Here is a 13,910-nt window from a genome sequence, read left to right as displayed (position 1 = left end):
ATTTAAAAGCTTTACTTAAGTTTCATTTGATAAATATGATAATAGAGATAAAATGATTACAACTTTATAATTCATCAAAATTTAAAATTTATAAATGATATTTTGTTCAAACTCTGATGTTAAGTTATGCATAGTGTCTAAAACATCACATGGTTACAACTGTGATGTGTGAGAGTCTTAGTAACATAGTTTTCTCTATTCCCATAAAAACTTTGTCTACGATTTTTCAATAAATTGAGGGACCATGTTTTCCCTTATAGAGCGTCTCTGATATGTCAGGACTAACCCTACATCAATGTTATTGTTGGGCTACATCATGATAGTTGCGTCAATCCAAGCCCAATTAGGAGATCAAAAGTTGAATGAGAAAGGTTTAACTAACCTTTGGTTAGGTTATTAGAAAGTGAAACAAACACTTGATTATAGGGTATCTCTGTATGGTTGAATGAAGAGTTGGAATCCACTCAAAAGGTGATGTTAATCAATAGGAGGAATAACAGATATTTGGAATAGAGACATGAACATGGCTCCAACCTTTGACAACACCTACCTGTTAATTTTTGTGTCCGATGTGGAAAGATAGAGTCCACTAGATTTATCTATATGATTAATGTCATATCTGAATTAAACTAAGTCCTAAAGTTTCAATTATTGGCTAGATATCATAGTGGAACATCACTTCTCTGTCAATTGTCTTATTTCTTATTCATTAACTATAACTTTGCCAATATATTATTCCCCTTTCCTCTCTTCTCTTTGAAGTAAAAATAATAGTCATTGAATATAAGTACCATTTTATTAATAATATCGGTAAATGTGTGTTGCTATGTTTGATGCAGCATTCTCCCTCTTAGCCACCCAATATATACCTATGTTGCTCCCACCAACCCCAATCTTAAAATTGAAAATTGTAAAAATTACTACTGCACAAACACTATTATTATGGGAGCAACATAAACAATATCACACCCATTTATCTAATAAGTTATATTTATTTATTTATTGTGAATGATCCAGATTGATCAAACATAGAAATAAATTAACATGGGATAGATTAAGGTTTTTATGCCATGGCGGCATTTGCATGAATTTTGCTATATATGAAGGGGTCATAAGGAAATCAGACTCCTCTCCATTACTGGAGAGGTTGGTTGGAGTTTTTGATATATATTTAAGGGTAAAAATGTAATTCAATATAAGTTAAATGGATAATAATATCTTTATCTTTTAGTTTTCATATATATTTTTATCTCACTGTCATCTCCTGGATATGAGTCGACTAGTCATAAGGTGTGCTGGTTGCTAATGTAGTACTAACTCCTAAGTACAACGTGTTTGGACATGGGCACAATTATGCAACGGAGAGATCCAAATTTTCTACACGTGTTGGTTTGGGGAATTGGTCCTGCCTTGAGGGGAGACTCCACTACCAAGAGAGCAGCCACATTATTTGATGGAAATACATTTTTTGTTGCATAATGTAGATTAAATAATTTTTTCAATCATTTATGTATCATAGCATATGGAGCGGTATAATTTGTACAAAAACATATGTGCTTATTAGGTTTAGCCAGAGAGCACGGTTGTTATCCACAAAAGTATTTTACTTTATGTGTTATTATTTTGTATTGGTTTGAAAAATATATTTAAATTAAAATTTAATAATTAAATATTTTTTGACCCGTTATAAATAATAACACATGAAATAATATACTTTTGTGATAGAAAATGTCCACTATTTTCCAAGGTACTTGTTGGATATGCTAAACTCCTTGGCCACATGGGTCACCCATGTGACACACCATTATGCCCTAGTAACGGGGAGCAAAGAAATAACGATGTTTTATTAATGTGTGGCCAATTATAAACTGTTAACGCGTGTTGTGAAATCTGAGATACTGATACACAGAGAGAGTGCTGCAAATGTTGGAGGAGTGGTTGAGAATATAATGTCACCTTGTATTTTTGTGCATGGAAGAATTTTTCTTTTACAACATCTATTTTCTTATGATACAGTCACGTGTGTCGACTCAGTTGGTCAAAATGTGGAATATTATATAATAATGTGGGTATTTATTAAGGAAAATGATATATGCTTTATTAAATCATCCTGAGTTATTATATACATAAGAATGTGACATTTATAAAGAGATAATTTATTTATTAAACATTAATTTATAATTGTTGATATATGTCACTTTATTTATGAGTATAATAATTTAATATGAGAATATATTATTATATATTTATTAAATTTGTGAGCTACGTAATTTCGAGTCAGAATCCTCTCACTAGAGAAATGTTTGAAAGGGAAGTGAGATGGAAAACAAAGAAAATATAAAATATAATGACATTTATATCATTATGATGAAATGTTATTTTTATCCTTTTTTTTAATAAGAAAAATAATATTAATAAGATACCAATGATACAATATTTACAGGAGAGAGTGAGTAATCACATAATTACAAACAAAACCACAACTTCCCTTGGAATCTTACTTCCATAATTTGGTATTTCATTCTTCTCAAAAACTGTTTATAATTTTTGTGATATCTACATGTTAGATGAATTATAACACGAATAACTCATAAAACATCTCTTTACCCTTAACCACGAAAAAGCAAATGAAGTTAAGAGGAGAGAGCAATGATCAAACTCACCAAATATATAAGACAATTTAAAATGCATGTAAGCAATGCGTTGTAATACTTCAAGTTTTCTATTGTGTCCATGCTCACTAATCACTGATTAGGGGGTTTTGATTGGACTCTCTTAAGTAAGTCACTTTGTTATGCTCAGTAATCACTAATAAGGGGTTTTTGATTGGACTATTAAGTAATTCACTTAACAATAAATAATTGACTTTGTTGAAAGTTTCAACCACGGCCCAGACCGGTCAGTCCAACCAGTTCAATCCGGAACCAGACATTTGAACAGTCCGAGCCTCTCATCTAACCGATTTTGGATTAAAATCAGAATGACTCGGTTCAACTTGGTGGATTGAAGTCTCAAATGTGGTGATTCGTTTTAAGATGAAAAAAACTTTTAATTTATTTGTGATTATATTTGTTAATTGTTAACTTATATTTTAGCAACACTTAAGTTGTTTAATTAAATTTTAACTTATGTGCATTTTATTTGCAACTAAAACATACATATATTATTTGACCAAGTTTTAATTTGTTTATATCATTTTATGGTAATAAAATATTATTCGTTGGTTATTTGACATTTTATGAATTTGTGGTTGTGACACTAAAAAATAAAATGAGATTTTAGAAGGAAAAAAATGAATGAATGGCAACAAAAAATGCATAGGGTAAAATGGATGACACAAAAAAGCCACAATAGAATGAATGCCATGCTGAAGCCTTGAAGGTGAACAATTGAGCCGCACAATGCGGCAAAAAATGGCTACATGTAAGTTGCATAGATCTTACAACTTCCACCCACGAACAAATGCCTAGACTAGACCCAATATTTAGATTAAACAAAATTGGGCCTAGCCAGTCCATTTGAGCAGCTAGAGGTACATTAACGGAGTGGACATGTATAAAATAGGAGAGAAACTTGGTTGGAGATAACCTTAAAACATCATATTGGAGATACTCAATCATAATTTGATAAATCATTAAATGGGTCCCTTTATGACTGAACATCTCCAACTGTGATGTGTTGAAGTTGTCTCCAACTAAGTTTTCTGATTAATTAGTTATACTTCAAATCCGAAGAACTCATGCCTACATTGTTTTTATTGGAATCATTATCCACTTAGCGACAATGAGCTTAGTTGAATCCCTCTATTATGAGTGTTCTAAATCATGAGGTCCAAACTGGTTCCAAGCCCTTGAGAATACTCCACAGCTATGCCCAATAAGCTTATCAATTATTGACCAATATGCAGGGTATATCACACCTTGTTCGCTTAGATTCCCTTTTAAACCACATGATGAACTTGGTGTATAGGTGCTCAAATGCACGGGCTTAATTGACTCATCTAAATAGGGCCTAGCCTAAACATTTATGAATGAAAAGTGACTAAAGGCATCTTAAAATTCAAATAGGACATAGTCTGAGTTGAAGTATTATTTTAGTGTCAAATTGTGTAAGAGACCATTAAGGTAGAAGGATCCAAAATTCCAAATCATAGCAAGCCTAGACAGAGAAGGATTTCAAAGAACATGCATAAAATACCTGAGAATTTAATATTTTATATGTAAATCATTTAACATTACTATTATATCATTCACTATTCATTTATATTAATTTTATTTGATACTCAAAAGTAAGTAACTATTAACACATGGATTTGTGGAATTCACAATGTATTTTTTTTTTACTTTATAGGCGGATAAATCATATTCTTAAATAATGAACCTAAAATCAACAAACAATTACATATGGCTTAAAAGCATCTGTTAGCCATCAGATACTGAAACCATATAAAACTATATCTCTAAGATAAGTAGTTTAATCTACTCGTATATAAATCCTATAATATCCATCAAATTAAATGTATTTGTTCATTGTAGTCCTTCAATGTTTTTTCTTCTCTTTGTCAAAGATAGTGGGTGAGAAAATGACTGTCATAACAAGTACCATAAAATCACATATGGGGAGTATATATGATTAGTTGACAATATATACTTATAGTTAACATTGATAGGTCCTTCTCGGTAAACTCCGCAGAAAAATAATTACCCAGTGGCTGGCTAATTAAGCAGGAAAATATGCCAATGGTGGAATAAATATGTACAATATCTCATTGAACAAATCATATAATTATGATAAAACTGCTCTATGATGATTTTTTATTTATTCAATGATGGTGTTGAAGTGGGTCTTTCCCTCTTTTTATTTTCTTCAAAAGAAGTGGTAAAAGAATTGTGTAATAATAGTGATGTGCTATATAATACTGGAAAAAAAATCCTCTCCAATATAATATTGCGGTATTGGTTAAACAAGACATTTTGAGATTTGTCATCTTCTCTATGTATCACTTGGCCTTCTTTATTTACAATACAAATTAATTTTCCTTTCTAAGGTTTAGAGAAACAAAATACAACTGCATGAAGTTGTGCCTGAAAGGCTCAGATTAAATAAATAAACAAAAACCAATAAGAATTAAAGACACGAAAAAATAAATAAAACAAGGATACAACCCAAAAAGAAAGATGAGGATGATCACATAATACTTTAATTGATGTGGCTGCCATGTTTTGGTAATCACGAAATTATTGCTATAATAACACTTACGGGTATCCTCTCAAGTATTGGAAAAGGGAAATACATACAAAATAAAAGGAAAAAATTGTATGATTTAACATTTTTATTTGTTAGATGCAATGTAATGATACTTTTCCAGAGTGAAGTTTCTCCCATAACTTATCTCTCCAATAGAATACTAGAGAGGTTTCTTTTGAGACACTTACATATGTAAATACCAAACCATCCTAATCAAATAATCTTAAACATTATTTTAAAATTGGTTTCGCATATTTGTGACAAGATTTTCGTGTCGTTCCTAAGAGCATTGACCTTAAACTCACACACCACATCAGATTTCATAACCCATGCTTTGAGCCCAGCAGTCACAACTCTCAGACCAAGTTTCATGTTCAAACTCAAAGAAATAGGTTTATTTGATTTCACATCATTCATGCTCATATCCATAACCTTAGGCAAAGGAACATTTGTTCCTGTTAGCTCAACCATCACTTTTGATGAAGCATCATGACCTTGTTCCAATGCTGGGAACTTTCCTGTTGCAACCATAATCCCCTCGGACATTAGGGTAACAACATTATCATTGTTTTCGTAATCAAGTCCCAACCTATTATTAGGGTTCTTAACCCCTAACGAAATTTCATATTGTGGGGTCTTAGATTTCCCAATTGTGTTGACCATAACATCGTTGATTGAGAATGTAGGTCCCATTGGGTTGAAGATGAAGTACAAGACGGCCAAGGTTATGCCAACTATGGCAATAATGGTGATAAGGATGAGACATAGGGTTAGCAAGAGGCGCGTGGAGCAACAACAACTACGAGCTTTTTTCTCCTTTGGTAGGTTGCGGTGTCTTTCCACGATCAAGGCATTCTCACGTGGGGGAATACGGTAGATTTGATCCTTAGGGAATTGAACAATGTACATTTCATGGTTGTCGAGATGACCAGGCGGTGGTAGCAGTCGAACTGGTGAGGACACCGCCTGGTCGTCTCTAACCTCTTTTATGGTGGTGCCATTCTGTGGAGTCTGCCCTTCCATGGGAGGAACCGCAGAATGACGCTACCTCTTAGGTGCAATGTGTATAGAATGAGGCAACTACAACTTCAATGATTGCGTGCATTGGAATATGACATGATTTGGGAACTTTGATGTCTTAGAATAAAATAATTGGGTGCTTACAACGTGGAAAACAAAAGCATGACAACTCATGAGAGTTTGTTATTTTGGTTTTGCTTTTGCTGGAGAGTTTAGACAGCTTTACTTTGAGGGAATAAGAGTTCTAATACAACTGTGTTCATTTGTTATTTGTTATTAATAAAATGACACATAATTAGTGTAGTAAACACGTCTATTATTAGAGTCTCATCCTGATTTTGTCCATTTTGTGCTTAAATCGAGTGTAATTAGCATGCTTGTGAAAATTACTGACTAAAATATATAAAGATGATATATTCTTATACAAACTTAAAATATCGATCCTTAAATATCACATCATAGATGATCATTTTAGGTTATGTTTGAAAATTATGAGATAAATGAAATGAGAATTATTAAGTGGTTAGGAAGGGGACGAATGAAATAAAAAAGAAGGCAAATTAAGTTAACATCTTCATTGTTTAGCAGTATAAGAAATAGATGAGATGAAAGTAATGATAATGTAAGAATAATTTTTATTTTTCCTTTTAAAATATAATTAACAATGAAAAATGGACAATAATATAATTATATAATTTAGATATTTTGACATTTTGTCTTGAGAAAAACCTCAAATTAAGATAACTATGAAAATAAATATGTGGATAGTTTTAAAGTGCTCTAGAAACCCTTCAAAATATTCCACTCTTTCATCTAACTTTTAAAGAAGGAAGAGATTTTCCAAAATAATATATTACCTTCTTCCCCTTTAAAACAAGACTCAAAGCATAACCTTAAAATATTATTTATAACACCTCACTTTTTTTGTGAGGCAGGAAAAGTTGTTAACAAATATCCTCAAGCTATTATTCAAGGAAGCAAAGTAAGTAATTTCATTTTTCAAAAGATTGAATTTCACCTCTTATATATTGGACACATATATATTACCTTCATCTCTAAAACAAGACTAACAAACATAACTTTAAAATATTATTTGTAACACCTCACTTTTTTTGTGAGATTTTGCACAAAATATATTATCGTGTCCCGATTTTCGGCTATACAATATTCTTATAGTCGTTACTACATTTTATCAGTTAAAAATGTAGAAAAATCTTTTAGTCTAATCACATTGGGCTTTGAATTTTTAATATCGAGGTTCGGAAATCGGTTACGGAATAGGGAAGTTATCAGCACCATATTCGTCTGCTTTAAGCGGTACCCCTCACTAAATTATATGACTGATATTACACTTTTAAACTTATTTGGTTATTTAATTAACTATTAAAATGACAATTTTATTTATTTTTTATTGTGCATCACAAGATGAAACTTTGCTTCTACGTATCCCTAATATGGAACCAAGACTATATAGTTCTTTGGGTAGAAAAAAGTTTGTTGGTTATAATTTTTTTTTAGAAATATGTGATGATTAATCTTAACTAATTTTCTATTAAAATGAGTGAAGTACATCCCTTGTGTCTGACATCGTATCTCATATTAATGATTAGTTAAGATCTCATAATTTCATTTTAAAGAGATTTTTTAGAAAAAAATAATTGTTCTCATTAATTTTCAGAAAGTGAAGTGCAACTCATATGTTCGACACCGCATCATATCTTAAAATCATGGTAATTTAATTTTAAATTTTTTACGAATACATTAATTATAGGGCTTATCATTATAATTTTTTTTATCATACATATAGATGATAAAGGGTAGAGGTAATGAAAAAAAATAGATACATGTAAGAAATTGAACTTACCTACACATGTGAATCAACATCAATTAATTGAGAATAAAGATCCAACTCAATAAATCCATGTATGCATTGGGCCTATATGTGGTTCCAATGGTCCAACAACTATTCCTACATTTCAATGACATCATACGATTTTTTGTGTTGGTAGATGATGGTTGTAGTTTTTGGTGGGATGATTTTGGACTGTCGTATTTGAAAGATAATATCGAGGGTATAAAATGATTGATGAATGAATTTTTTGATTGAGTGAATTGTTGTATGATGTGGAAGATTATACTTTTTTGGATGATTTTTTGATGGACGATATGGATGTTTTTTGGGATGTTGAGGAATTGAATCGATTTTATTGAATGATTTTTTGGGTTATTGTGTATATGAGATTTTAAGGTTGTTGTGGATGATATGAGTACATTTTGGATTCATTTGGTGGGTACCTATCTTTTTATCTAGTGAATAAAGCATTTTATTTATAGTCTAGGATTTACCACATGTGTTTAATGAGAAGAATATCTCTCATTAATTGATTAAAGGAGGTTAAGAGAAATAAATTAGATTTGTTTAATTAAAATTTGATTTCTATGATTATGGTTTGGAAAAAATTAAGAGAAAATCATATTTGAATTTAATCTTTATTCAAAATCCCGATTTTCATGATTATGACCCTTAATAACTAAAATTCGAAATTTAATAAAAGCTATTAATCAAAATTCAAATTTTATTCATTTTGAGATATTTAAAAAATGTTATTTTTGAGAGAAAATGTCTAAATAATTTTTCTTAAAAAGTCTGAAATTGTTTTAACCTACATGAGTATAGGAATAATAAATTTTTTGACTCTAAAATACTTAAAAGTAACTTAAAAAACTTGATTTGGCGTTCAATTTTCGTATAACCCTTATAAAAGCATTGTTTTATTTTTGCATGGTTGTAAAAAATTATTTTTTCTCTTATTTTTCCCACATACATGAGAATTATTGATATTTGATATGATAAACCTTTTAAAACTGATTTCAGCTAACAAGTGACCATTAAATCAGTTAAAAATCATTTTTAAATTTCCTTTAAATAAAAAACAAAATTGTATTGAATATAGGTCATCATGAAGTCATTGATCATCCATTAAATATTTTTCCAAATTTCTCTTTTTATTTTTGGAAACAATTTTTGTGAGGGAATTGAAATAAACTCCATTAAATGTTAATTAATTAATTTAAACCCCATTTTGAAGTTCGAGTTGAGATTGAATTTTATGTGTTTGGCCGAAAAAAAACATTTTTATTTGGTTATTATTTAAAATTGCAACCTCAATCAATTTAATATTGAACTTACTTAATTTTCAAATTTTGAGATTGCAATCCCTCAATTATACCCTTGATCAAATTTGAGTAAAAATGAATCTTTTAAAGATTTAACTCTTTTTAAAACAATTCAGGCAACCTAATCAAATTCATATGAAAATTATTTGATTTGAAGAGATTTGTATCTTCCATATTGCAATCATTAATTTATCTTACCAAATAATTATTTATGGAAAAATTGGTTTTGAAGTATTTTTAGGTTGGGCAAAATTGGGTGTTCACATCTGCATCTAATCACTTGTTGCTTACTAGGTAGTGCACAGACTGAGGTTCGGGTGCTATAATGACAAATAACTAGTAAAGAAATGAACGCTAATTTTGTCGAGGTCCAAAAAGTCTTTTTGTTGACGTGTGATAGAGAATGAAGTCTGGTCAAGAACGCAAGTTTGTGTGTTGCTGAAACTTGGGAAAAAGTTGAAGCCAAGAACACAGGTTTGTGTAGTACCGAAGCTTGGAGACCCAAAGATAAAGCTAAGGATGCAGGTTTTGGGACTCTGCTGGGGAAGAAGTTGAAGCCGAAGACACAAGTTTGTGTATTGCCGAAGCTTGAAGACCCAAAGATAAAGTCACGGATGTAGGTTTGTGTGCTACCGAAACATGGGAAAACGGTGAAGCAATTGCGCAGGTTTGTGTACTGCCGAAGCTTGGAGACCCGAAGATAAACCCAAGAATGCATGTTTGTGTGCTTCCGAAACTTGGAAAAAGTTGAAGCCAATGATGTAGGTTTGTGTACTGCCAAAGCTTGGAGACCCAAAGATAAAGCCAAGGATGTAGGTTTGTGGGCTGCCGAAACTTGGGACGTAGGTGAAGCTTATGACACAAGTTTATGTACTTTTGAAGCTTGGAGACCCAAAGATAAAGCTAAGGACGCAAGTTTGTGTGCTGCTGAAACTTGGGAAAAAGGTGAAGCCAATGACGCGGATTTGTGTGATGCCGAAACTTGGAAAAACATTAAGCCAAGGACACAGGTTTGTGTACTGCCGAAGCTTGGAGACCCAAAGGTAAAGCCAACAACATAGGTTTGTATGTTGCTGAAACTTGGAAAAAAGGTGAAGCCATGGATGCAAGTTTGTATACTGCTGAAACATGAAGACCCAAAGATAAAGCCAAGGACGCATATTAATGTGTTGCCGAAACTTGGGAAAAAGTGAAGTCAAGGATGTAGGTTTGTGTACTGTTGAAGCTTGGAGACCCAAAGATAAAGCCAAGGACGTAGGTTTGTGTACTACCGAAACTTGGAGACCCAAAGATAAAGACAAGGAAACAAGTTTATGTACTGCCGAAACTTGGGAAAAATAGTGAGGCCAATGATGTAGGTTTGTGCACTGCTGTAACTTGGATAAAAAAGGTTTGATTTTTTGTCTATTTGTTTTTTATATGAAAGTAAACAAATGTTTTTTATGTATGCTATGAATGTTCATTTTGTATTTTGTCTATGTGTTTCTTACCTATTTGATATTTTTCTTTTGTATGAATGTTGTTTATGTATGCTATGAATGTTCTTGTTGATGTTTGTAGCTATAATAGTTAATATATGTATTTTACTATGCATTGATTAGTATGGTTATGAAGCAATGCATGTATGTCATGTATGATATGAGTACTATATCTTTGTTTAAATGTAATGGAATGAGGGGTAAGACTCATTCATAAATGTTCAAGCGTACCACTCATGTTTTATTTTTATATTTTTTGGGTGGAACTCATCAAATTTTATAGGGTCGACTGAAGTGACAGTTGTTGTCTATTGTTGATTGGTACTATAGCGTTTCACCTATCCAAATATGCCCCAATTTACCTGAAGACGCCTTTTTCTTAAGATAATCCATAAAATTGCCCCAGTGTAGGCTTGCATAGAATTTCTCTCAAAAGTGTTGATGTTTTTGTAACAACAAAAAACTACTACATTGTGCCTATTATGAACTCTTCTCTTCACTTAGAGGGCTAAAACTTAGATTCTTAAAAAATTTGCCCTAGTTTGGGTGATTGAGGATGTATAGCAGTTAGTCTTCACCTTGAGGGTGTTCTTTTAATTTTCCCTAACTTTGCCCATAATGCCTTATGTATGCATCAGATGAGAATTCTCTCATTTTATTATGATACAAAGCCTCACTTACAAGTTTTCAACTTAGAATCACTCTCATTTTCTTAGGTTACTCATGTGGGTTTTCAACCTAACACTCTTTTTCTTTTTGTTTTTTTTTGTTTTTTTGTGAACACCCTCATATGTGATGACTTGCTTCGGTAGGAATTAAAAGGCTTACATGGGCCATTGCTAAAGTTGTTCTTGATGCTGATTAACTTAAGGTCTTTCCTTGTTTGGTTGAGAGAGTTCAATTTCTGGAGCCATGAGAAGCAACTTCATTACTGCCCCAGTTTTGGGTTTCTTGTATCTTTCTACTATAAAATGGGATCAACCCAAAAATTGCCACAGTTTTGGGCTTCTTGTAACTTTCTATTTGAAAAATGAGATCAATCTAAAATTGCCCTAGTTTGAGATACTTGTGAAGAAGATTTTTCTCATGACCTTGACACGGTTTTGATGAAGACACCAACATCACGTAAATAAGAAAATGAAGAATAATTTTAAAGACAATGGAGATAAAGCTTCAAGGAATTAGAATCTAAGTCTTTAAGTAATTCTATCATTATACTCTATTATATACAAATAGTAGTAATGCTCAAAAGTATTTTTAGAGAAAATTGAACACCACAAGTATAAATGAAAACAAATTTCAAAATATTGTGTAACAGGTTACCAGAAGTAAGTAACAGGTTACATGAGTGAGAAACGACTTACCCAATAAAAATTGAACAGGTTAGTCGATTACACCCATTTGAGTAATCGATTACATATTGTAGTAATCAGGTATTCAGTTGAACAAAATATTTGGGTAATCGATTACATCCTATGAGTAATCAATTACGCAGTATGCAATCAGTTATTCAGTGGACAGAATGTTTGGGTAATCAACCTTTAGGTAATTGATTACACTATGTGATAATCAATTACTCAGTTGAAAATAATGTTTGGGTAATCAATTACGTCAATGTTGTAATCGATTATTGAGAATTGTTGCACTAGTTTATGATTCAAAATGCTCAAGCTTTCACTCCAAACGAAATGGTTTCATTCCAATCAATTCCTACCTTTTCATAGAGGTGTTATGGATGATGTCAAAGCCTGTTTAAAGGCATTGAAATTCACAACTCAAAAGAACAACTCATATACACAATCTAAACTTTTCTGAAATACTTGTTATGTACTTTTTGCAACTTGTTCTTAACTTTCAGATTATATTTTATGAAGTTGCTTCAAGTGTAGTTTTTCAAAGATATTCAAACTTTCTGAGCATTATTATTAAGTGTGTATAAAGGTTTATTGGATTGCAAGAGTTCATAGTTCCAAATCTTGTCAAGGCAATCCTTGCCATAGTTACAGTTTTCTTCATTAAAATTTTGAATTACTTTCTTTCACAATGGTGTGATAAGAAAGGGGATAGAGTCACTTGGAAATGGTGTTTTCCAAAGAGTAATATAGGTATTCGAGAGTGAGTAAGATACAAGGAAATCTCGGGGTGAGAAATTGTAATTGCTACTCTTAATATCTAGTGAAGAAATCTCTTATGCTACAAGAGTACTGGACATAACATTTGGTGGACAAGAATGTGAACCAATATAAAAATCTTTGAGTACTCTCTTCTCCCTTATCTCTTTAAATTTGTTTGATATTTTTCTACATAACCTTTTCCACAGCTACTAAATTAGTTGTTATCTCAGTCTTACAATTGGCACTATAGCTTTTTTGAGTAATTTATTCTCAAATCTGAACCTGTGTCTAAGATTGCCACAAGATCATTTTTGGGAGAAGGTTCCAACATCAATCACCCTCCAAGCTTTATTGGAGAATGCTATGACTTTTGGAAAATCAGAATGAGAATATTTATAGATTCTCAACATCTGGACATTTGGAATACGATTGAGGAAGGACCTTATGAACCCTTCACAGTTGTCAATAGTGTAAGGGAATTAAAGCCTAAATCTTCATGGAATGATGAAGACAAAAAGAAGGTGCAATACGATCTCAAAGCAAAGAACATCCTCACTTCAGCATTTGGCATCGATGAATTCTTTAGAGTATCAAACTGCAAATCTGCTAAAGAAATGTGAGATACTCTAAAGACTACACACGAAGGAACAGGGGAAGTCAAAAGGTCGAGACTCAACACGCTCTCCCAGGAATATGAAATGTCCTGTATAAAGCCTGGAGAGAAAATACTAGATTTACAAAAGAGATTTACTCACCTTACAAATCATCTTATTACACTTGGACAAACTTTATCAAACAGTAACTTGAACTTAAAAGTTCTAAGATCACTCAGCAGAACATGACAACCAAAAGTAGCATCCATTTCTGAAAAGAA

General features: G+C 31.8%; 1 protein-coding gene across 1 annotated transcript; it reads right to left on the bottom strand.

The window, feature by feature from the left end:
* Positions 5,461–6,270, bottom strand: LOC109337006. The gene has a single exon (XM_019573889.1). It carries the CDS (start codon positions 6,268–6,270, stop codon positions 5,461–5,463), a length of 810 nt encoding a protein of 269 aa, XP_019429434.1.

Source organism: Lupinus angustifolius, chromosome LG01 (genome assembly GCF_001865875.1).
Source record: "Lupinus angustifolius cultivar Tanjil chromosome LG01, LupAngTanjil_v1.0, whole genome shotgun sequence".
Lineage (NCBI taxonomy): Eukaryota > Viridiplantae > Streptophyta > Magnoliopsida > Fabales > Fabaceae > Lupinus > Lupinus angustifolius.
The sequence above is the reverse complement of the archived record's forward strand: the minus strand, read 5'-3'. Positions and strand labels throughout refer to the sequence as shown.

What these genes read in the sequence shown, in the direction of transcription:
- LOC109337006 (XM_019573889.1), bottom strand. Translation starts at nt 6,270, where the DNA reads ATGGAAGGGCAGACTCCACAGAATGGCACCACCATAAAAGAGGTTAGA.